The sequence below is a fragment of the Phyllostomus hastatus genome, unplaced genomic scaffold (genome assembly GCF_019186645.2).
Source record: "Phyllostomus hastatus isolate PE091 unplaced genomic scaffold, TTU_PhHast_1.1 phas_contig_34, whole genome shotgun sequence".
Lineage (NCBI taxonomy): Eukaryota > Metazoa > Chordata > Mammalia > Chiroptera > Phyllostomidae > Phyllostomus > Phyllostomus hastatus.
In genome coordinates this window covers 12,291,623-12,319,272 of record NW_025333857.1, presented here as the reverse complement: position 1 = coordinate 12,319,272, position 27,650 = coordinate 12,291,623, and the positions used below count along the sequence as shown (strand labels likewise).

Below are 27,650 nucleotides of genomic sequence, written 5' to 3'. Positions count from 1 at the left end.
GCAGGGAAGATTGACAGCCAAGATTGCCTTACCCAGCAAAGCTATCATTTGGAATGAAAGGACAGCTAAGGAGCTTTCCAGACAAGAAAAAAACTAAAGAAGTAAATCTTCACCAAATCATTATTATATGAAATGTTTAAGGGACTTTTTTAAGAAAAAAGTCTAAGCTATGAATAATAAAATGGCAAAAATACATACCTACAACTGAATTCAATTGTAGAATTCAATAACTGAACTAAAAAAAAAACTAAGCTAACAAGAAGAACAGAGACAATTATGAATGGGGAGAGCATTTTGATGGTTGCCAGATGGGAGGAGGGTGTGAGGAAATAGGTGAAGAGGTGAAGGGATTAAGAAGTACAAGTAGGTAATTACCGAATAGCCATGGGTGTGTAAAGTACCGAATTAGGAAACCGATTAGCCAAAGAACTTATACGAATGACATAGATATGAACAGTGGTAGGGATATTGCCTGAGGGAGTGGGGGTGCTGGGTGGAGGGAGACAAACGGAAAAATTGAGACAACTGTAATAACATAGTTAATAAAATAATTTTAAAAAGAAAATCTCTACAAGTCACAGATGGACTATATGCTAATACTTTGATGTCATTTTTTTGTTAGGTATGCTATCGAGTAGTAATGCAGCTTTGTGGACTTTGGGGTCATCCTGTTTTAGCTGTGAGAGTCTTATTTGAAATGAAAACTGCTAACATAAAGCCAAATGCTATTACTTATGGTTATTATAATAAGGTAAGTAGGATTGACATTGGGCATTATGTGCTGCTTATTAAGATTGATTAATTTTTTTATACCTTCTTTTAGAGGTTTTGTGTTATAATCTTTATATATGTATTATATAAATATATTCATGTGTATTTTTAAAAATCAAACATTTGTACTAATCATTACTTTTTCCTTTATTTTACCTTAGGTAGTTTTGGAGAGCCCATGGCCTAGCAGTACCCGCAGTGGTATCTTCTTATGGACGAAGGTACGGAATGTGGTCCATGGCTTGGCACAATTTAGACAGCCGCTTAAAAAGACCATGCAGAAGTCACAGGTCTCCTCAATATCAGGTAATACATGTGATTGGAAAGACACTTTCTTGCTGAACCATAAACTTTATAGGTATATGAATTTAAATGACATGAAGTAGAAAACTTAAATTCTGGTTGATATGTTTAAATACAGCTAAAGACAGTTATACCTTAGTCCAAAATTTCACACTCAAAATATTTAGAAAGTATTCTACAACTTTAAATAAACTGTGGGTCACTGATGTTTGCTTTTATAGATTATCAGTGCATGAATTATTGAACTACTGTTGTCCTTATCTTTAGCTCCTCAGAATGCCACAGGTGGAAGTGATGGGGACACGGTGAGCCACGGTAGTGTGGATAGTTCTAATGATGCTAACAATGGGGAGCACACAGTCTTCGTCAGAGATTTAATCAGGCTTGACTCCATTGATAATCACTCTAGCACAGGTACTAAATCTGGATTTTACTAACCCTTCATTTTCTCACATTAAGTCTTTCCTTTTTAAAAAAGTTTTTACATCCCTCTCGACTTTGTGCAATATGAGTACTTTAAAAATACTATATATAAGTAAAGGAAGAAATTATACCTTCAATTGCTGCTCACTTCTCTTTATTTCCTGTAGTTAACTTTGGAGTGCTGTGCAGAAGGCTCTAGCATGGAACTTCATATTTATTCATCATTCATTTGTGAAAATATATGATATCGTTGTTAGGAAATGTGGGATGAGGAACTTGAATATTACTGACACAACTTGTAAATCTTTTCTCTTTCATTAAATGGGAAATATTTATTAAGGATTTGAGATTGTGTATATGAAAGAGGTAAGAAAATAAGTTACACACCATGAGAAAAAGTATTCTTTTTGCATAGTCATTACCTTAAATGACACTTTAAAAAATCTGAGAAACTACTGAAGCAACTTTTACATACAAAGCTATGGACATGACCTCTGTCCTCTGAAGGTAGAATGAAGCATAATTAAAAGGAGCACATTGAGTAGATATATGTGTTGCACATTCTTCTTCTTGTTTGTTTTTCTTTTTTGTTGTTAATATCTCAGGCTGTTCTTTAAAAAGAATTCGGAGTCTAGTTCCTGTGCTTCATCTGATGAACTTGTCTCAATGACTGAAGTTTCCTTTTCTCTGCTCTTTGTTGCTCTGCTTCTTGCTCTGTGCTGTTGCTTGGTGCTGCATTTGTCCTTGGCTGTCATGGTGTGGGGGTACAGACAGACTTGTATGACGTGAAGCTATGGATACACGTGTGCATTAATTCTGCCCTTGAATGTTAACCACTTCAGGTAATTTCCCATTTATCAGGTTAAATTTTGCTGACGTGCAAGGGTGGGGGAGAAGAGACCTTTTGTTGTATTTTAAGTCTTGTTACCAGTGGAAAACAATTTTAGTTTTCTTGGCTTTTTCTCCTTCAGATAATCGTAATTATATATGTGCTACTGAAAAATTCAATTAACATTTGATGATCAGTTTGCAAGCATGTTTGTTAACTTATTTGAAACTATACTATTTATACCTTACTGTAATTCTCATTTTGAGATTTGTTTATAGCACTATTGTGTCCAATAGTTTTATAAACATTAAAGATTTCAGTGTTCTAGCAGTTGAGGTGGTCTTTGCTTGCTAAAACTGATCTAAATTCTTATAATAAAAACTACTCCCATAATTACAGAAGCATGTGTAAATCATTGAAAGTCAACATAAGGCTAAGTTACAATCCTGATTGTGAATTTCCCTTCTTTTATCAAGTAGGAATTCTTATTACACTTTCATATTAAAGACACCTTATTTTATTTCCCCCTGTATTTTTTCTAATACTTAGAAATGCTTTGGATTTCACTTATGAAATACCAGGAAAATAATTTTGTGGTGTGAAACCATTTTACCAGGAATAATAATAATAATAATAATAATAATAATAATAAATACCCTCCCTATCCCTCTAGATTGTTAAACTTGTCTCTTTAATAGAAAAAAAGGGATCTAGTAATCCTGGGTAATTGGCATAAAGATTCTAGTAGTTGGGGAAGAAACTTCAGATCCTTTTTCCACATACATCTTTTCAGTTGCATTTCAAATGGCCAAAGCCCTAGTACTGAATTTACAGGGATTATATATCTCTATGGAGTTTCTGTGATGTCATTTGATACCTTTGGAGACTTGTAGCTCAGATACTTAAGTTACTCTTTTCATTAAGGATTATCTTGTAGAATCATTCCACTTGGTACCTGATACTGAGTCACTTAGCTTGTTGGGGATCATATCTGGGTTTAATCAGTTTACTCTGTTTCCAGTCTAGTGCCCTGTCATGGCACCACAATGCTTTAGCAGCCTTTCTGAGGGGGCCAATAAAAATGTGACTGAAGTTAGTCATTCTAAATAGCCACATTTAAAGAAATTTAGTTCTTTTGCTATGTATAAGGCAAACCCAACACTTGAGTGACAGTGTAACAAGTGGTAGTAGAATGTATAACACTCTGTATTTTTTATTTTATGTTTTTCTTTTTTAATAGTTTATTTTTTATTGTATTTTTTTCCATTACCATTTATCCCCCCATACCCTCTTCCAACCTCCAGTCCCTGACTCCCAGCAGTCACCACACTGTGTCTGTGTCCATGAGGTTTTAGGATTTTTTTTTTTTTTTTTTTGCTTAATCCCTCCACCTCCAAACCCCACCCCCCACTCTGAGCTATTTTATGTGTTTTCATTGATGTCCTTTATAAAAGGATTGTCTAGTGACTGGTCTTAGTTTTGGTTTTAAGTGATGTGAGTTTAAAGCCCAAATAGGCTTTTGAAAGTCAAAAACTTCATTTTGAAATCATTTCAAACTTGCAAGAATAGTATAGAGAATTCTTAATTACTTTTATTTAGAGTCATCTACTTTTAGTTTGCTACATTTGCTTTATTGTTTTCTTTCTATATTACATATACACATTATTATTTTCTCTAAATCATGTGAGAGCAGGTTGCATACATCTTGCCCTGTTACCTCTTGATACTTTAGTGGTATGTTGTTTTACATAACCACAGTATAGTTACCAAATTCAGGAAAACATTGATAAACTACTTTAATCTACATTCTGCATTCCAATTTTGTCAATTATTATAATGTCCTTTGTGGCACTTCAACTCCCTCTCTTTGTCTCCTTTAACCTGGCACAGGTCCTCACCTTTTCTTTGTCCTTCATTACATCGAACCTTTTGAAGAATTCAGTCCAGTTATTTTGTGGAATGTTCCTCAGTTGGAGCTTGTCTGATTTTTCCCTGTGGTTAGATTAGGTTATGCATCAATGGCTCTACTACAAAAATATATTGTATCCTTTCTGATGATCACATTGCAGAGGCACACAATGTCTGTCTGCCCCTCACTGGTCATGTTAATTTTAGTCACTGGTCTTAGTGTTTGGTTTCTCTTAGTTACTGTTATCCCCCTTGCAGATAATAAGCTATCTGTGAGGAGACACTGTTAGGCTATGTAATAATATCCTCTTTCTTATCACACTTTCTCTTTAAATTTAACATCATTGATGATTATTGCCTGGACCAGTCTTTACTGTGATGGTTATAAAGTGGTGGTTTTGCCAACTTTATCTTCCTTCCACATTTGTAAGATGATAGATATTCTATCATATATACTTTAGACATACCTCCATCTTGATTTTGAGTACTTCCTTTCTTGAACAATAAAATGTTCCTGACTTCTTCTTATACCTTCCCTGTCTGAGCTCTGTAATTGGCCATTTCTTCAAAGATCCTAGGTTCCTTTTAATGAGCAATAGATTTTAGAAAACAACATCTGGGCTGTAGGTGAACTCCAAGGTGTTACTGCTTCTAGACTTTTTTCAGAAGAGCTGGAAAATATGTATATATATATTGTATAAATACTTCTAATTCCAGTCAACCCTACAGGGGTGTTTTGCCTTCCTTCATTTCATTTTTTTAATCTCTCTTCCATATTAAGAATATTGGCTTCTAAAAACATCATCACTTTTACTAGTTTGCTTAGTCCTACAATACACATAAAATAATTTCAGAATTGCTATACCCATTCCCCTGTGGAAAACAAACCTCCTCATGAGTTTAAGATTTGACTGTTACTAACCCCTCTCCCCAGGTTTAGGGTATATACTCAAAATAATGTGTTCCTAAGTTACTTGGATTACTCCTCCCCATCCTTTCAGAGTGTTTCTGTTATTCATATGAAATACAGCTGCTTTCATTTGTTTCTGTTTGTATTCAATTTTAGTTACTCCCCTCCCCATCTGCATTTTATTGATTTAATTTTATGAATATGTAGAAGTTAATACATTTCCAAAAATAAAGACAACATAATAAGCCCTATTTATAGAAGTTTCCTTTTGATTCCTTCCATCCTATTTTGTCCCATGCCTTATAATTAACCAGTTTTGTTTTCTGGTTTATTATTACTTCATTTCTTCTTGCAACAGTAAGCAGACATGTATATTTGTTTTATTTCTTCTTCTTTACACAAAAATTAGCATTCTGTAGACACCCTCCAAAAGAAAATTTGCGGATATCTTGTGCAAATCTGTTAATTTACAGATGAGGAAATCAAGGTTCAGTGCTTTCAAATATGTAATAGCCTTTAGTCTTTGATGTTCCTGTTTCTAGTGTTCTTTGTTTCTTATTGTTTTAAAATGTCCCGTGTGCTTTGTAAGCTTTCTTGTCTTCCATTTCTCTAAGTTGTATACATCAATTTTCTTTTGAAATTTTATAGCTTGACTCTATGAAAACATTTCTATGTAAGTCTGCATTGTTTTTCACAGGTGGTCAGTCTGACCAAGGCTATGGGTCTAAGGATGAACTAATAAAAGATGATGCAGAAATTCATGGTACTGAAGAGCAAGCAGCAAGAGAATTGATCATTAAAATGAAAGTGCAAACAGAAGGTTAAGTACTGATACTTTCTAGCTTTACTTAGAAAAATACCTCTGTTAACTAAAAATGTTGTTTGATAATTTCGGTGATAGGTTTTAGAATTGTAAGGTCTGAGCTTGTAAGATACTGTGTACCATTATATATGGTAGATTTTGTTAGTCTCTGAATTTTAGAATGTAAGTGATCTTTAGGGACTCTGTAAGTCAGTCCTCCATATTGTAGGAAACTATGACCATTAAAGTATTTATTTACCAAAGTTATATAGCTACTTTGTGACAGAACTAAGACTAAACTTTGAGTCATCAAACTTGCTATTTTAATGTCCCTATTATTTAAAATGCTCTTTCACTGGAAGTCTTTCAAATGCCTAAGTGGGTATTTTTCATTGAATAGAGTCTGTGTGGTTTTCTGTTTTTGTTCTGTTTTGTTTTGTTTTGTTTATGGGGCTCATTGAAGTAGAAATGATTTGTAGTAATCATTTTATGGAACTAGGGAGGTATGTTTTGGCTTTATAGTAATAAGATGTTCTTCCTACCTTTTTTTACACAAATTAAGTATACCTTCTTCAGAGATATCATTTATTTTATTCTCCAGTTATGCAAAAGCAAGCCCATCTCCTACTTGACAGGTGATGAGGTATATAACTGAAGGCCAATTTCAGTTTTAATTTATTCATTCAGGAATGCTCAAGTTAGGATTATTGAATATTAAAATAAAGCTTTTATTTGAATCAATACTGGCAACATTTATGGCATAAAGTAACTGAGACAATAAATCAATAAAAAATGGTTACGTATTCATTGGGGGAAAACTACACACATAGAATATATTAAAATTAATACATGATTTCTGTTCAATATTGGCAAAAGTAGGAATGATAACACTCAAATTTTTTTTTCCCTCAGAGGTGTGTGATGTATCTGCTGTGGTGGCTAAACATTTGCAATATAGTGGAGAGCCACAGAGTCCTACTGAGCCTCCTGCATGGGGTAGCAGTATTGTGAAAGTTCCATCTGGTATATTTGATGTCAATGGCAGGAAAAGTAGCACTGGTGAGTCTTTGTATATTGGTTATTAAATATTTAATATATACTTCTATAGAGCCCTGGCTGTTGTGGCTCAGTTGGTTGGAGTGCTGTTCCATACATCAGAAGGCTGAGGGTTTAGTTCCTAGTCAGGGCACATACGTGGTATTGGGTTTCATCCCTGGTCCAGGCGCATCTGGGAAGCAACCAATTGATTTCTTTTTTCAAGCAATGAAAAAAATGTCCTTGGGTTAGAAATGCACGCATGCACACACATACTTCTGCAGATACACATGTGCCTTTAATGACATTGAATTGTTATTACAGTAATTGACTGATTACAATGAACATGCTGAAGAGCCAGAAGTAAGTTTAAATCCTACAAATGAGCTGAATAAGTTAAAACGGTTGTTAAAGATACTTAATTTTTAAAAAGAGGGGGGATTTAGAGTGTTTAGTTGTTATTTGGATTACCTTTTCTTGTCGTATTGCCTGTTCTCAGTTTGGTCCTACTTTCACATGGTAGATGATGAGAAATGACCATAGATAGTGAGAGATGACCACCAGCCAGGGCTCTCATTTGTTTTTTTAAAAAAGCATAGTGACCTGGGAAATTTGGAGGGGACGTCTTTGATAAGGTTTTTTTAGGGCCTCCTATACTCATCAAGAACAGAGATGCAGTGATGTGATGGAATTTTAGAGGGCTTATGTGTGATAGGGTAATTCCTGTCACTGAAGAGAATGGAAAAAAAATCACTGACATCACTTACTTTCTACACAAAACACCAGTGGGTCTTTAGTTTTGTCCCAATTATTATAAGTACCCTGAGCTACTTCTTATTTGTAATTAGGTATTTGTAATGAGTAACTGTTTTGTGCAAGTCCCATGAATTTGAGTTTACTACTTTTCAGTTATGTTATAGACTCCCAGGTATTCTTTTTTTTATTTGAAGATTTTATTTATTTTATGTTTAGAGAGAGAGGAAAGGAGAGAGAATGTGGGGGAGAGAAGCATCGATGTGAGAGAGAAACACCCATTGGTTGCCTCTTGAACACGCCCTAACTGAGGACCAAACTCACAACCCAGGCATATGCCCTGACTGAGAATGGAACTGGCAACATTTCACTTTGTGGAACAATGCCCAACCAACTGAACCACACTGGTCAGGGCACCTCCCAAGTACTCTAAAGGCATACATCTGGGTATATAGTTTCAAAGGACAATGAAATTAGCCTGTATCTTGTGCCCTTCATTAGTAGCTACAGTTCATGTCTCTAAAGTTGACTGCCTTATCTGTAAGAGTATCTTCTGTATGACTTTATAGAACTTAATTTTCCTAGCTTCTTAAATCAATGTAGAAATACTTCTTATTCCTAGAGGGGTTTTTTTGTGTATATTTATTGTGATACCAAGTCAGTTTTTTGTTGTTGTTGTTGTTGGGGGAGGGATAGTGCACAAAAAGTGGAGCTAAAGGTGTTTTGAACAAATAATTGATATATATGTTCTATATCCCATTTTTCCAACCCGTTGATAGCAGGTTAAAAAAAGAGAAGGGCAGAGTCTTCTTCATCAAAGTGTTAGAATCTTCTCAGAATACTGAAATGGACATGGTCTGGAGACTCGTGTAGTTTCTTGCCTTTTTACTCATCTTTTTTCCATGTTACATCTTTACCTAGGAACATGTATGTTAAGAAAGAAAGAGAGGGTAATGGGGCTTTTGCCAATACATCAAACAGTCAAATTTATTTTAAAATTGAACTAACTGTGCCACTAAATTCCTGGAAATGCTATGAGAACCAGTAAATTTGCAAAGATTTGTTTCTCGAATATTGGTAAAAGTTTTCAAAGCAGGTACAGATTTACAAAATAGGCTAATACGATTCTTCCAAGACCTTTAAAAATATGTCTAAGTCCTTATTATTAGTTCTGTTTAATTGGTATAATTATGATTATTAGTTGGTACCAATTTGGAAGATTAAAAAGAAGCTTGAAATCAATTTGGAAGATTAAAAAATTATCAAAGACTTCCCCTCCAAAATTCCCAGGTCATTATGGTTTTTAAAAAACAAATGAGAGCCCTGACTGGTTCAGTGGGTTAGGTGACATCCTGCAAACTGAAAGGTTACTGGTTTCCTGGTCAGGAAACATGCCTGGGTTTTGGGCCAGGTTGGGAGCATATGAGAGGCAACTACTATATTCTGCCATGTATAATACACACCCACATTTTTGTGCATATTATACATGGATTATTATATCCATGGTATGTAATCATTATACCCATGTATAATTCACATCCTTATTTTCCCTCAAAAACTTGGACAAAAAAAGTTCACATTATACATGGCAAATATGGTAATTAATGTTTCTCTCTCACATCAATATTTCTCTCCCTCTCTTTCTCCTTCCCTTCTCTTCTCTAAAAATAAATAAAACCTTTAAAAAAACAAACATGAAGATCTAACACCATTAAAGATTTTTTAAAAACAGTAACAACAAAAAACAAACAAATGAGAATCCTAAATATGAAGGGTTAGATAGACTTAAGTTTGGATAATGATTCAAATAGGAAATATGTTGGTTGCTTTTGGTTTTGAAGTGGAAAATATTGCAGGGTAGCAAAGAGTAAAAAAGAATATCCCATCCTTGCTTCTTCCAAAGTTGCAGGGTGGGATATTCCTACAGCCACTGGCATAATTTTGTGCTACTTGATCAGACAAAACTGACCTGTGAGGGCTGGGATCATGTCTGCTTTCTTTACCATTGTATTCCTAGCACCTCATGTAGTGGATGCTGGTAGACATTCAGGCATTTGCTGAAGGAATGAATATATCTGAACACTTTTTAGCTACTCAAATTTTATTAGCCCTCTTGGAGTTAGCCAATTTTAAGCACTCTATTCTTGATTCTTTACTTGGGGCAGTTATTTTACTTTGGAGCAGTAAGACTTTGGCTATAGCAAATATATAATTTCTCCATGATTATGAATTTGCTTTGTGCAAAGTAGATTCCTGGCAAATACTTGTTGAATTGGATATGTGAAAGCTAAGATAGAAGAAATTATTTCTTTTTACTTCTGTTCTTTGATACAGAATATATTTCTTAAATTGAATATAAACCCTTGAAATGTAAAGTATAGATCTCTATTAATAAATGTGATATATCTTAGTGAACAATGCAGGCATATACAGCATATATTACATGATTTGTTTTGGCAGATTATACATAAAGTGTTATTTCTGGGAGTCAGGGTTAAATGGAGTTTTGTTTGTACTTCTTTTTTCCTGTGTACCTTATTTTTACCTTCTAAACTTTCTGAATCTTTTGCAGAATATGTGTCACTTTCAAAAATCAGAAAATAAACTTTTTAATAAAAGTTACTTTAGAAAACACTCATTTTTAATATTGTACTTTCCCTTTTAGGTAGTACATCAAATGTGCTATTTTCTGCTCAAGATCCAGTTGAAGATACGGTCTTTGGTGAAGTTACTAATCTCAAGAATGGTGATAGAGGAGAAAAAAGACAAAAACATTTTCCAGAGAGGAGTTGTAGTTTTAGTTCTGAAAGTCGAGCAGGAATGTTGCTTAAGAAGAGCAGTTTGGATTTGAATTCAAGTGAAGCAGCTATCATGATGGGAGCAGATGCCAAGATTCTCACAGCAGCATTGACGTGTCCTAAGACTTCTCCACTTCATATTGCAAGAACCCATAGCGTTGAGAGTGTTAGTTGTCATCTAGCTGATCCTAGGACTTGTGTGTCTGAAAGCACTTGGGGTTCTGAGCACAGATCTTCTTCAGTGTTAGAGATGCTTGAGGAAGGCCAAGAGCTCCTAGAACCTGTTGCTGATGACATTGTTGCTACAACTACTATCACAAAGGATACACATGACAGTCTACAAAATGATAGTAATAGTAATCAGTCCAGAGACTTGAAAGCAGTATCCAAAGATCTAATAAATAAGAGAAGTAGTTTCTGTGGTGTTGCTAAAGCTGTGGAGAGGGAAGATGTTGAAACTGGACTAGATCCTTTGTCTCTTTTAGCCACTGAATTTATAGGAGAAAAAACTTCTGATTCTCAGGATAAGTTGTTTTCTCCAGTTATTGCACGTAATCTGGCTGATGAAATTGAAAACTATATGAACCTAAAGAGTCCCCTGGGTAGCAAGTCTTCTAGTATGGAATTACACAGAGAGGGGAACAGAGAGTCTGGAACTACCCCATTGATACACCCTTTGGAGAGGAGATCAAGCCTACCTATAGATCATGGTCCACCAGTGCAGGAAAGTCCTGAAAGTGAAAAGAGCTCCCCTGCAGTGTCGAGGTCCAAAACATTTACTGGGCGTTTCAAACAGCATACTCCCTCTCGAGGTCACAAAGAACGTTCAAGTTCCTTATCAGCACTGGTGCGCTCTTCGCCTCATGGCTCACTGGGCTCTGTGGTCAATTCTTTGTCAGGGCTAAAGCTGGATAACATACTCTCAGGGCCCAAGATAGATGTCCTGAAGTCTGGTATGAAACAAGCAGCAACAGTTGCCAGTAAGGTGTGGGTAGCTATGGCGTCTGCCTACAGCTACTCAGATGATGAGGTAAGAATGTTTTATGTGTGTAGCCTATCTCATATTGGAGTGTTTGTAGTATTTTTTTGTATACAAGTTGTTATTTAGAGATTTCTAGTAACTTTGGTTTTTACATTTTAAAAATACGCATATCCTATTTCTTTCTTGAAATAACTGGAACATATATGTAAGGAAAGTAATAATGAAGAAATAGAATATCAGGACTATTTTATAAGTCCATAGATTAGTCTAAGCTAACACATTAAGTTTATTTCTTTGAAAGCACTAATGATTAATGTTTCAATTTAATAATGGTGCCATGTTATATTTGCGTGGCACTTCAGTTTTTAAATAACCTTACCTTTGTTATCTTTTTAATATATGTGAAGGAACTCTGCAAGTTGATCTCTAGATTTCATGCTCTATAACAAAATCTGGTAATTATTTTAAAAATCATTGTAAAGAAAATCATTAAATCTTCATATGAATATAAGTAGGGAAATTTTGCTTATTTGTTGTATAGAAAAACTTTAATTGAAATTACAGTGTTGCCCCGACCAGCATAGCTCAGTTGGTTGAGCTTTGTCCCACAAAGTGAAGAAAGGTTGCTGGTTTGATTCTTGGTCTGGGCACAAGCCTGGGTTGCTAGTTGGGTTTTCAGTCAGGGTGTGCATGAGAGGCAACTGATCAGTGTTCTCTCACATTGATGTTTCTCTCCCTCTCCTTTTCCCTCCCTTCCCCTCTCTTTAAAAATAAATTTTGAAAATCTTTAAGAAATTATTTTAACTATTCTGTTTAAAAAATTATACTACTTTACTAGAAAAAAACAGACACCTGTGTTTACTATTATAATTGTAGCACTATGTTCTAGGTATTGTCATAAGTTATATTTTTATTTTATATATGAATATATATGTGCACCTGTGTATTTATTTTTTGAAGCAATCCCATGGATTGGCACTGTTGTTATCCCCATTTAATAGATGAGGTATCTGAGATTCAGAGAGATTAATTAACTTCCCCTGGTCACACAACTAGTGAGTGGCAGAACTGGAATTTGAAGTCTGGGAGACTTGCTCTGGAGTTCATCCCCTTAACCACCATAGTAGCAAAGAAGGGGGCAACATCTTAGAAAAGGTTCCTGTGGAGACTGTCCAAATGAGGAAAGCAGATAGTGTCTAAGTTGGCTTTTGATGGATAAATTGAAAGTTTTGGGTTAAAGTAGTAAGATGGCAGAATGTGTATCAGAGAAAATAATGGGAAAAGTATGAAGGCTTAAAGCATCATTCATTTTTAAGACAACATAATCAATTTCAGATTACTAAGGTTATAAATAGGAAGTAGAGACAGGAAATGAAACTGGACAAAATAGGACTTGTATACCATTCAAAGGAAAATTCTGTAGGCAAACTCAATTGAATTAAAAGTACAGTAAGTATTATAATTCAAATTGTATGTTGTATTTAAGGAGCTTATACAGTCAATTAAGGGAAGAAAAAGATAAGCTAACTTCAAAAATGCCTTAACCTGGCAGTATTTTTTTTAGAGTCATTTTATATTTGAAATTTTACCTAACAGTATTTTTTAAATTTTTATTGGTATTTTTTTTTGCATTACTATTTAACCACCTAATACTCTCATCTCCACCCCACAATCATCACACTTTTGTCCATGTCCGGGAGTTCTTTTTTCTTTCTTTCTGCTCAGTTCCTTCACCCCCTAACCTCCCACCTCCATAGCTGTTATCCTGTTCTCTATTTATGAGTCTGTCCCTATTTTGCTTGTTAGTTCAGTTTGTTCACTAGATTTCACATATGAGTGAAATCATGAGATATTTGCCTTTCTCTGATTGGCTTATTTCACTTAGCATAATGTTCTCCAGGTCCATCCATACTGTTGCAAATGGGTAAAATTTTTCTTTTTTATGGCTGAGTAATATCCCATTGTGTAAATATCCTGCAGTTGTTTTATCCACTCATCTACTGATGGATACTTGGGCAGTTTCCATACCTTGAGATTGTAAATATGCTTCAATGAACATAGAGGTACTCATGTTCTTTCAAACTAGTATTTAGGGTTTCTTAGTATATGTTCTCAGAAGTGGAATTGCTGGGTGAAAAGGCATATCCATTTTTAATTTTTTGAGGTATCGTACTGCTTTTCACATCGGCTGCAGCAGTCTGCATTCCCACCAACAGTGCAAAAGGGTTCCCCTTTCTCCACACCCTCACCAGCACTTGTTTGTGGATTTATTGATGATAGCCATTCTGACAGATGTGAGGTGATATATATCAGTGTGGCTTTAATTGTCATTTTTCTGATGATGAGTGATGTTGAGCATCTTTTCATGTCTATTGGCCATCTGTATGTCCTCCTCTAAAAAAATGTCTCTTCACGTCCTTTTCCCACTTTTAATTGGGTTGTTTGTTTTATTGATGTTGAGTTCTATAGGTTCTTTATAAATTTTAGATATTAACCCCTTATCAGATGTATTGGCAAATATGTTCTCCCATTGTGGGTTGTCTTTTTATTTTGTTGATGGTCTCCTTTGCTGTGCAAAACTTTCTAATTTGATGGAGTCTCATTCGTTTATTTTTTCTTTTGTTTCCCTTGCTTGGGGAGATATATTAGATAAAATATTGCTATAAACTATATCTGAAATTTTAATGCCTATGTTTTCTTGTAGAAATTTTATGGTTTTGGGTCTAATATTTGTCTTTAATCCATTTTGAAATTATTCTTGTGTGTGGTGTAAGAAAGTGGTCTAGTTTCATTTTTTTGCACATATCTGCCTAATTTTGCCAACATCATTTATTGAATAAACTATCTTTAGCTCATTGTATGTGCTTGCTTCCTCTGTTGAATATTAATGGACTATAAAGGTATGGGTTTTTTTCTAGGCTCTCTTCAGCCCCGTTGATCTATGTGTCTGTTTTTATGCTGTTTGGACTACTATGACCTTACAGTATAGCTTGATATTAGGTAGTGTGGTTCCTCCAACTTTGTTCTTTCTCAGGATTTCTGTTACTATGTGGGGCCTTTTGTGTTTTCATATCAATTTTTGAAATATTTGTTCTAGTTCTGTGAAATACATGATTGGAATCTTGATAAGAATTGCATTGAATCTATAGGTTGCTTTGGGAAGTATGGACATTTTAATGATGTTAATTCTTCCTATCCATGAACACGATATATACTTCTACTTATTTGCACAACAATTTGTTTTTTTCAGTCTTATAATTTTCTGAGTACAGGCCTTTTACTTCCTTGGTTAGATTTATTTCCAGGTGTTTTATTCTTTTTTTAAAAAAGTGAGCCATTTTATATTTGAAATTTTATCTAACAGCATTTTTTTTAAAGCTTTATATGGAGTAATTTGGACTTGGAATGTAAGATGTAGATACCAAGTGGTCACAGATCTTAATCTTTCTTTTCATTGCTATAGCCATGATACCCTGGCAATAACAAATAGGATATACTTAATATTTTCAAAGGAAGAAATGAATAAAAAGTCTATACAATGTTTCTAATTATTAACCAGAATTTAATCTAGGGAAAAAATTAGGAATATGTATAAATATAGCTCAAGGGAATTCATCAGCGTAACATATAAAATTTAAAGCATTATGAATGTATACACAATGGAGGATTTACTAAATACATTATAGTACATCAGTGAATTGGATTAGGATGGAGAGGTATAAATAATGTAGAAGGTTTTTAACAAGTATTTAATTTGTAGAGAGAGCAGAAGGGAGAGAGAGATAGAGGTAGAGAAACATTGATGTGAGAAACATTGATCAGTTGCCTCTTGTATATGCCCTGACTGGGGACCAAACCTGCAACCCAGGCATGTGCCCTGACCAGATATTGAACCTGTGACCTTTTGCTTTGCCAGACAACACCCAACCAACTGAGCCATACCAGTCAGAGCAATGTATATTTAATGTCAAAGTACATGAAAAGAATATGTTAAAAAACAATTCCTATTTTGTAAAAAGGTACTAAGAATATTTTTAAATGATTAGAAGGCTATACATCAAGATTTTTATTGTACTCTGTGGATGTTGGTATTTCAAATGCTCTTATTTCCCATTTTGCATATCTGTACTTAAATTTTTTATCATTTAATGTGATTTTATAACACAGAAGACACAAGTCTTCTTTAAAGCAAAATTCAAAAGAAAACTGCTTATTGAAATATTTTTTATTTAAACTAAAGCATCAACAATCACAATGGTCAAGAACAACAGTGTTTGGAACTTTATTCATTCTTTATATCTCTATTATTGGTGGTTGTTGTTCCAAACAGTCACATTCCCAACTGAAAGTCTCACAACAGTCTTATTTTAAAGGACTCATGTTATCCATATTTCTTGGATGATATAATTAAAAGCTAAAGAAGTAATTTTTGCAAAGTCACCTAATGTGACCAGAAGCCAAGATCACACCCCAGCTGTGCCTGACTCTAACACTCCTACTTTACTTGTGCTGCCATCCCTGATCCCACTAGAGATAGCTCCTAGAGTTCCTTGATTTTATTTTGTTTTATTATTTTAAGATTTTATTTAGTTATTATTAGAGAGAGGGCAAGGAGGGAGAAAGAGAAGGAGAGAAACATTGATGTGAGAAAAACATTGATCCATTGCCTCTCTCACATCCCCAACAGGGGACTGGCCTGCAACCCAGGCATGTGCCCTGACTAGAATCACCAGCAACCTTTCTGTTTGAAGGCCAGTGCTCAATCCACTGAGCTGTACCAGCCAGGACGAGTTCCTTCATTTTATAATATTGAATATTGAAAGGCACCCGATACCCCAAACATACACCAGGGCCATAACACAATCTTAAAGTAGTATTATATAGGTCATCTCTTGAATGTTTCAAGAGTTTGAAAATTACAAGTAATAGAAGTTCTTTGTTTTAAAAAATATGGGGGCTGATGACTTACTTAAGGGTTATAGAGGAGTTTAATTCTGAAAAAGGTGGAGTAAATATATTCTCATTGGCAAAGGTATTATTTATATGTGTCTGGTTTTATTCTTTTCAATTGAAGGAGGAAACTAATAGAGATTACAGCTTCCCAGCTGGCCTCGAAGACCATATTTTGGAAGAGAATATGTCACCTAATACAAGTATCTCAGGGCTAGTCCCTAGTGAACTTACCCAGAGCAACACAAGCCTTGGCAGTAGCAGCAGCAGTGGAGATATAGGAAAATCACATTACTCAACAGGTATGGGGAAGGATTGTCTTCTCTTCTATTTTATGTTACCTTACCTTTCCCTTCTCCCACCAGGCATACAATAAGCCTCATTTGTTGAGATGATCTGATAGATTTTTAATATAGCCACATGATACTATCACTGTTTTTATATGATCTCCAAGTACTATAGTTACTTAATGACTTTATTTTCAGTTGTTCTTAAACTTTAGTGTGTCAGAATCATCTGGGGAGTTTGGTTAAAAATATATACCAAAGTCCTAGGCTAAAATTTTTGAGACTGAATATGTGGGATAGAGCCTTAGAAATTTAAGTTTTTTAACCAGCTCTCTGGGTGAATCAAGTACATACCAGGGTTTGAGAGTCCCTGGGCCGTGTCAACTGAAATGTCTTTAGTTCTGTGTTACTTTTTTAAAATTATAATTCTATTTTCTCTAACCTTCTATTGTGAAAAATTTTAAATTTCCTGAGAAGTTGAAAGAATCATATAGTGAACAATCTTATATTCTTCACCTAGATTTAAACTATTGTCAACTTTCTCTCTCTCTCTCACTCTTGCTATATATGTATGCGTATGTGTGTACATGTGTATATAAAAATACATATAAATGCACATACATTTGTATACTGAGCCATTTGAAAGTAAATAGCAGACTTCATGATCTCCCCCTGAATTTCCCCATAAATGCTTAAGTATGCATTTCCAAAGAATAAGAACATTCTCATAATGTATTATGATGGTTACTTTTCTCTAGGTGAACTTCCATTTCCAAGAGGCATAAAAGGGCAGGACTTTGAAAAATCAGATCATGGTTCTTCTCAAAACACCAGCATGTCTAGCATCTATCAGAATTGTGCAATGGAGGTAAAAGTTCTGTTTCTGCTTATGATAAAGTTGCTGTGAACGTATTTTCATTTCAGAATGACATTTAACAGAATTCTATGATACACTTGTCGACAGAATAAGCCATTTTGTTGAATTTGCTTGATATCTTATGTAAGCAAGGCAATAAACTAGTAGTTTTATCTGTAAAGTAAATGAACTGTAATCCCAGATTTGATCAACAAAATAAATAAAATTCTGTGTCTCAAGAGAATGGTCTGTTAAGATTGTCATTTTGGAGGTTTTCAGTGTCTACATTTTTCTACTCTTAGGTTTTGATGTCAAGTTGTTCACAGTGCACAGCTTGTGGAGCTTTAGTTTATGATGAAGAAATTATGGCTGGATGGACGGCAGATGATTCAAACTTGAATACATCTTGCCCATTTTGTAAAAGTAACTTCTTGCCTCTTCTCAATGTAGAGTTTAAAGATTTCAGAGGCTCTGCAAGGTTAGTATTATAAAAACTCTTAAGAGGTAAGTGCCCCCCAAGGGCATAGAGTGATATATTCATGTTATGTTCCAGGTGTCCCTTACCTTTCTCTCCATCACTTTCAGTATGAGTATTTAAGTAGAAAATAATGGTAATGTAGGAAACTACTTTTCCATTTTTTTAACATATAAATTTTCAGTAACAATTAATTCTTGCAGCTAAACTTTATAGAAAATTGAAAATCTTATGTTAGGCGTTACTGTAAACATTCTGCCTCTTGACCTTAATTATGTCTTTTAGAAACAAATAAACTAAAAGGTGGGGGGTGGGCCTTGCTTGAGCTCTTCTTCTTAACTGGTGGTCCCCTGTACAGTGAAATGACCAAATTCTAAGCAATAAGAAGGAGACTGACTGATCTATAATCAGTCATCAAGTAAATAATTGAGTTTGGTAGCTATGCTGACCTAAGTAATTATACTTAATATTTCTATTTGTTTTATGGAGCAAATGAACTTCATATTGTTGTCTGCTTTTAACTGTTTTTTAAAAATGTCCAGTTGTATGAGTGTTTTCTCTCTATTTTTCCTTTTAGCTTCAGGTGTGGAGCAGAATGAACTCTGATTCTTGATATAGTATCAGTGATTTCTGCAAGGGCCCTCTTTTATTATCTTCCTCCACCTGCTCATTCCCATTCTCATTGCTTTACCCAACAAAAACATTGTGCTGTTTGTAGTATATCCTTGAATATATATCCTTATAAAATATGTTGTTTTGCAGGATTATGCATTTTACATTTATATATTTGGAATAATGTGGAAAATCTATCATTTTGTCATTCAGTTTAAAATCTGAGTTGCTATATGTGGATCTAGTTTATTTCTTTTCTCTGGCAGGAAGTTAATATCCCATTTTACTTATCCATTTTTCTAGTGTTGGATACTTCAGTTGCTTCCAGTTCTTTGTTGTTAATAAATACCACCACAGTGATAAAATACAAGGGGGGACCCAAAAAAACAGAATTTATTTATAAAAATATTGTGTATTTATTCTTAGATATTTGAATTTCAGTCACCTTCAAAGTACTCTCCATTTGATGCAATATACCTGTTGAGAAATTTTTTCTACTGCTCAAAATAGTTTTTGAGCTTGTTGATTTTGATGCCTTTTAGTGCTTCTGCCATTTTTTGTTTCAATTCTTCCACATCAGCAACATGTTTCCCTTTGGGGACTTTTTTCATCCAAGGAAACAAAAAAAGTAACTGGGGGCAAATTTAGGTGAATAGGGAGTGTGGGTGATGGGGGTCATGCCATTTTTGGTCAAAGACTGCTGAACACTCAGTGCAGTGTGAGCAGCTGTACTGGTAAGTCACCCATCATGAAATGGGCAAATGCATTGAATGAGTCTTCCAAAAAAAATTCACTGAAGCAAAGCACAACATCTCACAACACTACCAGTTGATACACTGATATAGATGGGTTCCTAGAACACTCCCCTAGTGGGGGAAGGCTGTACTATAAGATGTCCACCCTCCAGAAGATAATTCTGGTTTTGGGGGGTACCCCCTATACACTGTAAAATACATGTTTACTTCTGGACTTGTGAAGTAGTTTTCCCAAAGTTAGTCTTAGGAGTAAGACCATTGGGTTGTTTCTTAACATAATTTCAAAAAATACTGGGGGATTGCTTTCCAGATGGCTACACTCCCACTAGCAGTGTCTAAGAATTTTTATTTATCTACCTCCTTACCAGCATTTGGTATTATAATTTTTCTGATTTTTGCATTCTAATGACTAATGCAGAATCTCATTTTTGTTTGAATTTCTCTGAACACTAGAGAGTTTGTATATCTCTTATATTTGTTTTTCCAGAATTTTCTGTGAATTGCCCATTTACCATATTTTGCTGTGTATAGTGTGCTCCCCTGTATAATGCACACTCACGTTTTGTCCCAAACTTTCAGGAAACAAATCTTTCGTTTTAGTTTTTTAATTCAATTTTTTATTTATATTTAGAAACAAAACCAATTATTGTATTCCATCATATTATTTTGCATATGGATATTGTTATTGCTTTCTAGAGTTATACTCTTTAATGCATAAGCATAAATAAAAGAATTAAAAGCATTATATAGTTACAAAATTAATACTACCCATATATAATGTACATCTGTCGCGATCACCGACTGGCAGTGACCTCGGAACGCTGCAGATGGCTCGTTGAAACAGGAGAAAAACATACACAGAGACAACCAGGTCCTGTGGGGAAATAGGAACAGAACAGCCACTCTCTCTAGTGGGGAGTGCCATGGCCACCCTCCCTAGGAGAGAGCTTCTCTTCTCCCGCCCAAGCAGGCTTTTTATTGAGTTCATTTGCATAAGAATTCAGGCAAAGCTCATTACTCATTGCCAGGAAATAAGGATCGAACAATAGATAACAAGGAGGTCTGAGGGCCTATTTTGAGTCAGGGTCAAAGAGCTGTAAAACTTTAAGGAACAAACTTACTTCTTCCTTGGACCCTTATCATTCAATTGAGAACATTCTAAACAAAGCATGTTTCACAGGATTTTACACATTCTTTCTTAGGCCTGATCACCTAGGGAACTCGCCCTTTCCAGCACAGGGTGGCACCACCCTGTCATTGTTTCAGGCTTAGGTGGAGCAAGGGAACTAAGGCAACCAAGACAGACAATGAGGACTCAGGCTATGTCAAAGCCAAGGGATGAGGGTCCATCACCGCCTTTTGCTGTAACCCCCAAAGTCCTTCCTTGGGGGCCTCCCACATGATCGTGCCTGTCTTAGGTCATTCCCCCCCTTGGGGAATCTAACCCATCATTGGCTAACTGACCAAACATTGAGGGCCAGGCAGGGTGAAGTAAAAGGAGCAGAAGCGGTGCTCCTGCCAGGAAGATAAGCTTGCCTTCCTTGCTGGCTTACAGTTCCAAGGTCATTCCCTCAGCCTTAGCCTTGGTGGGGGTTACAGCTTCTGATACCAGGCAGGGCGGTTCCCAACACACATCCTTATTTTTCCCTCAAAAATTTGGGCAAAAAGTTGCACATCATATGCAGCAAAATGCAGTATATCCCTTGCCCATTTTTATGTTAAGATTTTTTTTCTTGTTGATCTCTGCCTTGAATATTCTTGATATTAACTCCCTGAAGAGAAATAATTAATTTTGCTGTCTTCATCTATTAACTTTAAACCTTATGATTTGTGCTTCTGGAGTCTTGTTTTAAAAGTTGTTCCCATCTGTAGGACATGAAAATTTTTCTCCTTAATGTTCTTTTGATGTTTTACCTGTGATATTTAGGCCTTTCATCCCATGTACATCTGAGATTCTTATGTACCTCTCACTCTGTGTTCTCCTGTTCTTTTTGTCAATATCATATTACCTTTATTACTCTTTGTTATATCTGTAAGTTACCCCCTTATGGATTTTTTTTTTTGCTTATAGTTACTTATTATATAAATTATAAAATTTGAGCCCTGGCCAGTGTGGCTCAGGTGGTTGAAGTGTTGCTCTGTAGCTGAAAGGTTGCAGGTTTGATTCCCAGTCAGAGCACATGCCTAGGTTGCAGGTTTGATCCTTGGTCCAGACGTGAACAGTTCCCGGTCCAGGCATGCACAGAAGGCAACTAATCAATGTTTCTCTCTTCTTTTCTCCCTTCCTTTCTCTTTAAAGCAATGAAAAAATGCCTTAGGTTGAGGATTAGAAATATATATATATTATGTGTATATATATTTCTATGTATACATATGTATATGTGTATACATATATAGAGAACTTTAGAATAACTTTTAAGATCCTTAAAATTTCAACTGGAGTTTTTATTGGGATTGCGTTAGTTTTATAGATTAATGTAAGGAAAATAGATATTTTCAATATTATTCTCTTATCTGTGAGCATAGTATATATCTTCATTTTTTAGACTTTTTTTATGTACTTTTAAAGTATTCTCTGTAAGTCTTGTACTTTATTGTTGAGTAATTGTGTTTCTTAAGCTATCGTGGTATGGATCTCATTTTATATTTTCTAATTGAGTATAAAGGAGCATTATTGGTTTTCCTTCACAGTATGTCAGTTTGGAAAATTTCAAACTTATAGTTGTTTAAAGATATTTTTTGCAGTGACACCCAAATATTCACACCTATGTTCTGCAATTAACATTTTACTGTGCTTGCTTTGTTACCAATTTATCCCTCCAGCCAGCCACCAATCCATCTTATATTTTTATTCATTTAAAGTAAAATGTAGCTTTGCGCAGTGGTAGTATTGTAACCAAAGAGGTTTATCTGAGGCACTGGTAATTGAAAATACATAAATAAAGTAGAATGTAGACATTACTACATTTCTCCCTCAAAGACTTCATCCTATATATAATTATTGGAGTTTGATATTTGTTTACCATATTTTTTCTTTTGAGGTAAAGTTGGTATCCAATAAAATGTACAGATCTTAAACGTACCATTTAAATAGAGAATGCATATGTTTGTGTAAATTCAAACATTTATCAAGATACATAACAAGATGCAGAACATTACTGTTACCTCAGAAAGTTCTCTTAATGTCCCTTGCAAGGATCAACCCTCACACTATTCCCACCCAGAAGGAGGAGAGAGAGATAAGAGGAAAATAAAACTCTGAATGAATAGAGGGGAGAGGAAATGACCAGAAACCAAATGGAAATTGTATAAGGGGGGAAACAGAGGTATTATAAACAATAATAGGTTAATAACACATTAAAATGCTGCTGTTTCTTCTCTTTCTTAACTCAGAAAATCAATGAAATACTGTGTTTTGTTCTTCCTTCATAGCTTTCTTTAATAGTTTTCAAAAAGTGAAGGGATCTTCACTGAACTATAACGACCTCCAGACCTTTCATTTGAAGAGTTTAGGACAGGAGGGAAAGAATAAATGTAGCAGTGTGAGTGAGTGATCATGTGTGTGTGTGTGTGTGTGTGTGTGTGTGTGTGTGTGTGTGTCTGAAATAGGCAATATTTCTATGGATTATATAATTCATTAATGACTGCTTTACCATAAACTAATTCTAAATATGAAATTTAGAGGACTTGAGGATTTTTAAGGCTTATTTTTTGTTGTTTTTTTTTTGTTTTTTTTTATAATTTTTACTGAGGTTATTTTTACTGTTTTTTTAAGATTTTATTTATTTACTTCTAGAGATGGAAGGGAGGGAGATAGAGAGAGAGAGAGAAACATCAATGTGCGGTTGCTGGGGGTTATGGCCTGCAACCCAAGCATGTACCCTGGCTGGGAATCGAACCTGCGACACTTTGGTTTGCAGCCCACACTCAATTAACTGAGCCACTCCAGCCAGGGCTAGACTTATTTTTTGGACTGCTCTGTGTTTTTTAGCTTTTTCCTGAAACCAAGTACCTCTGGTGACAGTTTACAAAGTGGCAGCATTCCATTGGCAAGTGAACCTGTAGAGCACAAACCTGTATCCAGTTCAGCAGAACATGATTTGATCAACTTTACGGATTTCCCAAAACAAAACCAGACCATAACTGAAGAAACAAGCTCTGCAGTTGAATCAAGGTACCATTGGTTATAGAGAACTTCTCATAATAAATTGGATATCCTTGTAAAAATTCCATCTTTAAAGATAACTTGACTCATGCAGGCATATGTTCTAGCATTTAAAAAATTTAATCTTAACTATCTAATGAATGAATCTGATGATTAACTGTTTTTTAAACTATGTTTAATGTTTTACAAAGTCTTGTACAAAATGAACTTACCAACCAGTTAAAAACTATTTTCCCCTTTAGTGTAGTCATTGCAGTTTCCAGTGACATATTGTCTTTACTCTTAAATATTTATTGAATCAAACAGTTACTGAGAGACTTTCTATGTTAAACATTATGCTAAACACTAAAAATAAAAGAGTAAGTTCTGGTCTCTATCCTTAGGTTGGTCATAGCCTGTTAGAGATGAAATAATTTGCCAATGAATCCACATTACTTGCATGCAGCATAGTTACTCTAGGTGATTTTGTTTCATAAAGATAATATAATGTTTGAATAAAGCAACTGAATGGGCACTTAATCTTTTTAAAATGAACCTGTTATCTGCCATGTGTCCTCTTCCCACTTCACCAGAGTCATGCACTCAATCTTGCCCTTTCAACCAGTTTTACAAAGTGCCTGAAGAAAATTTTATTCTTACAAGGCAGTACTGACTACTCATATGATTCAATAGACTCAAAATTCATTGTAAAAAATACTTTAGCTATACAGATTTAGATTGTTTTACAGAACCAGCATTTCTTCTTCATTTTTAAGTCACGAAATAAAGAATGCCAGTGGAGATATTCAAACTACGAAAATTTCACCTGTGCCTAATAGTTTATCAAAGCGGAATGTGTCTTTGACTCGAAGTCACAGTGTTGGAGGTCCTTTGCAAAATATTGACTTTTCTCAGCGACCATTTCATGGCATTTCAACAGTTAGTCTTCCAAACAGTCTGCAGGAAGTTCTGGTATGTAACAACATTATAATTACACTGTGTGTTCATGTAACTATTTATTAGAACAATATGTAATTCTCTGTAGAAGATGTATTTGAATGTCATGAAAAGAATTAAGAATTTTTCATAAAAGACTAAGAACTTTGTAAAATTTCAAACATGTACAAAAATATACGGAGGAGTAACAAAAATGAATTCCTCCAGCCCATTGTCTAGATCCAGTAATTTTCAACTTACGACTATTTTTCTTTCGTGTATACTCCCATTCACTTCATTACAGGTTATTTTGTAGGAAATTTCAAACATCATGTATTCCACTTGTAAATATTTCAGTTTGTATCTCTAAAAGACAAGGATTCTTTTAAAAATAGAATGCCAATATCAGACCACAAAATATAAGTAATCTCAAATTTTCCAGTTTTTGTTCAAATTTCTAATTGTCCCCAAAATGTCAAGTATGTCTGTTTTGTAGTTTGAGGAATCAGGATCAGATAAGGCCCATGCATTGCAATTGATTCATCCATTTTTTAGTCTTTTTTTAATCTGTAGACTCTCTCTTTTTCCTTTTATGCCTCATTTATTGATTCCAACCATATAAATTGGTAATTGTAACTGGAAGCTTGGTCAGATTTGGTTTTTTAATTTTGTTTTGTTGTTCATTTGTTTATTTTTACAAGACAACTTCATCAGTGGCAGTATGTTCATGCAATGGAGACATGAACTATATTTCTGATGTTCTGAGTAGTTTCTGATGAAACTACTAAATATCTTGTTGCCTAGATCAGATTATTCATGTAGAGCTTATAAAATAATAATAGTCTAATGCTATTATCTTTATAATATGGAGTACATCTATGCAGACCTTCCCCCAGGTCTTCTGTTTAGTGTTGTAAAGATGCAGTTTAAGTTGGAAAGGCAGGAAAATGTTTGATCCCCCCCTTTTATTTACCAATCTTCAGAATAACAAGTTGAATTCCTAAAATTCTCCAAGGTGATTAGTTAATTTGGGGGAGTAGGGTATCATTACGAAAAATTTACTTTTAACATTTATGTTTACATTCATTGCTGAACTTATTTTTTTTAATATATTTTATTGATTATGCTATTACAGTTATCTTATTTTCCCCTCTTATTCCCCTCCACCATGTACACCCCCTCGGACTCACATCCCTGTGCCCCCAGCTCTGCTAGGTTCATGTCCATGGGTTGTACATAAAAATTCTTTGACTTCTCCATTTCCTGTACTATTAACCTTGCTCTGTCTATTTTGTACCTACTATTTATGCTTCTTATTCCCTGTGCCTTTCCCCCCATTCTCCCCACTCCCTGCTGATAACCCTCCATGTGATCTTCATTTTTGTGGTTCTGTTCCTGTTCTAGTTGTTTGCTTAGTTTGTTTTTGTTTTTGTTTTAGGTGTGGTTGTTAGTGATTGTGAGTTTGCTGTCATTTTACTATACATGTTTTTTATTTTCTTTTTCTTAGATAAGTCACTTTAACATTTCATAAAATAAGGGCTTGGTGATGATGAACTCCTTTAACTTGACCTTATCTGAGAAGCACTTTATGTGCTCTTCCATTCTAAATGAAAGCTTTGCTGGATAGAGCATTCTGGGATGTAGGTCCTTGCCTCTCATGACTTGGAATACTTCTTTCCAGCCCCTTCCTGCCTGCAAGGTTTCTTTTGAGAAATCACCTGATAATCTAATGGGAACTCCTTTATAGGTAATTGTCTCCTTTTCTCTTGCTGCTTTTAAGTGTCTCTCCTTTTCTTTCATCTTGGGTAATGTAATTATGATGTGCCTTGGTGTGTGTTTCCTTGGGTTTAACTTCTTTGGGACTCTCTGAGCTTCCTGGACTTCCTAGAAGTCTGTTTCCTTTGCTAGACTGGGGAAGTTCTCCTTCCTTACTTGTTCCAATAAGTTTTCAGTTTCTTGGTCTTCCTCTTCTCCTTCTGGCACCTTTATGATTTGGATGCTGGACTGTTTAAAGTTTGTCCCGGAGGTTCCTAAGCCTCTCCTCATTTTTTTGAATTCTTGTTTCTTCATTCTGTTCTGGTTAAATGTTTCTTTCTTCCTTCTGGTCCAAACCGTTGATGTGAGTCCTGGTTTCCTTCCTGTCACTGTTGGTTCCTGTATATTTTCTTTTATTTCACTTTGAATAGCCTTTTATTTCACTCTTTACTCTATTTTGTGACCATACTCAACCATTTCTGTGAGCATACTAATCACCAGTGTTTTGAACTGTTCATCTGATAGGTTGACTATCTCTTCATTGCTTAGTTGTGTTTTTTTCGGGAGCTTTGATCTGTTCTTTCATTTGGGCCATATATTTTTATTTGTCTGGGTGCTCCTGTTACATAGTAAGGGGCAGACCCTTAGGTATTCACCAGGGCAGGGCAACCCATGTCTCTGTGACAATGTATGTGGAGGAGGGGTCCAAAAGGTAACTATGCCACTTGCTGAGCTCTCAGTCAGTGTTCAGTCACTTCCTCTGCTACCCTCAAGCATATTGGGCCTTTCTAGTGCTAATTATTGGGTGGGTGGGCTTATGTATGTTCTAGGACCCTGTGTGTCTCTCCAGTAAACTCTCCTATGAGGCTGGGAGTCTCTCCCACTGTTGCAAACCCCACAGGTTTTTATAGTCAGAGGCTTTGAGGCTTTATTTCCCTCTGTTGGAAACCTGGGTTATGTAATATGTCTCACTCTCCAGTTGTTCCTCCCGGTTTATCCGCATTGCAAATGTGGGACCACCTGCTCTACCAGCCACCACCTTGCTATGAGTCCTCTTTGCTCTGGCTGCCCATTTTTGCCCCTTCTACAGGTCTGGATGAATGCTTCTTCTTTAACTCCTTGGTTGTTGGACTTCTATACAGTTTGATTTTCTGGCAGTTCTGGTTATTTTTTGTTTTTAAATTTGTTGTTGTCCTTCTTTTAGCTGTGCAAGGAGGCAAGGTACATCTGCCTATGCCTCTATCTTGGCTGGAAGTCCAGAGTCTACTCTCACTGTCCTTATTCTTATTGATGTTGATTACATCATCCCTTCTTTGGTCAGCTAGAGCTCTCTACAAGTTAGTGATTTATTTCTTGTGATACGACT

The 27,650-nt window shown here is 35.2% G+C and overlaps 1 protein-coding gene across 3 annotated transcripts in view; it reads left to right on the top strand.

Annotated features, from left to right (window-relative positions):
* The window catches only part of DENND4C (DENN domain containing 4C), a 127,762-nt gene that overhangs the window by 86,978 nt on the left and 13,134 nt on the right, over positions 1 to 27,650 (top strand). For 2 of the 3 annotated variants that reach the window (XM_045840126.1, XM_045840125.1), the window contains exons 18-28: positions 623 to 751; positions 933 to 1,077; positions 1,342 to 1,488; positions 5,842 to 5,964; positions 6,859 to 7,005; positions 10,400 to 11,562; positions 16,589 to 16,766; positions 17,510 to 17,619; positions 17,910 to 18,085; positions 23,441 to 23,623; positions 24,370 to 24,565. In XM_045840126.1, the coding sequence (XP_045696082.1) occupies positions 623 to 751; positions 933 to 1,077; positions 1,342 to 1,488; positions 5,842 to 5,964; positions 6,859 to 7,005; positions 10,400 to 11,562; positions 16,589 to 16,766; positions 17,510 to 17,619; positions 17,910 to 18,085; positions 23,441 to 23,623; positions 24,370 to 24,565 (2,697 nt within the window). The remainder of the gene's footprint in view (positions 1 to 622; positions 752 to 932; positions 1,078 to 1,341; positions 1,489 to 5,841; positions 5,965 to 6,858; positions 7,006 to 10,399; positions 11,563 to 16,588; positions 16,767 to 17,509; positions 17,620 to 17,909; positions 18,086 to 23,440; positions 23,624 to 24,369; positions 24,566 to 27,650) is intronic. The other variant, XM_045840127.1, reaches the window with a different exon arrangement.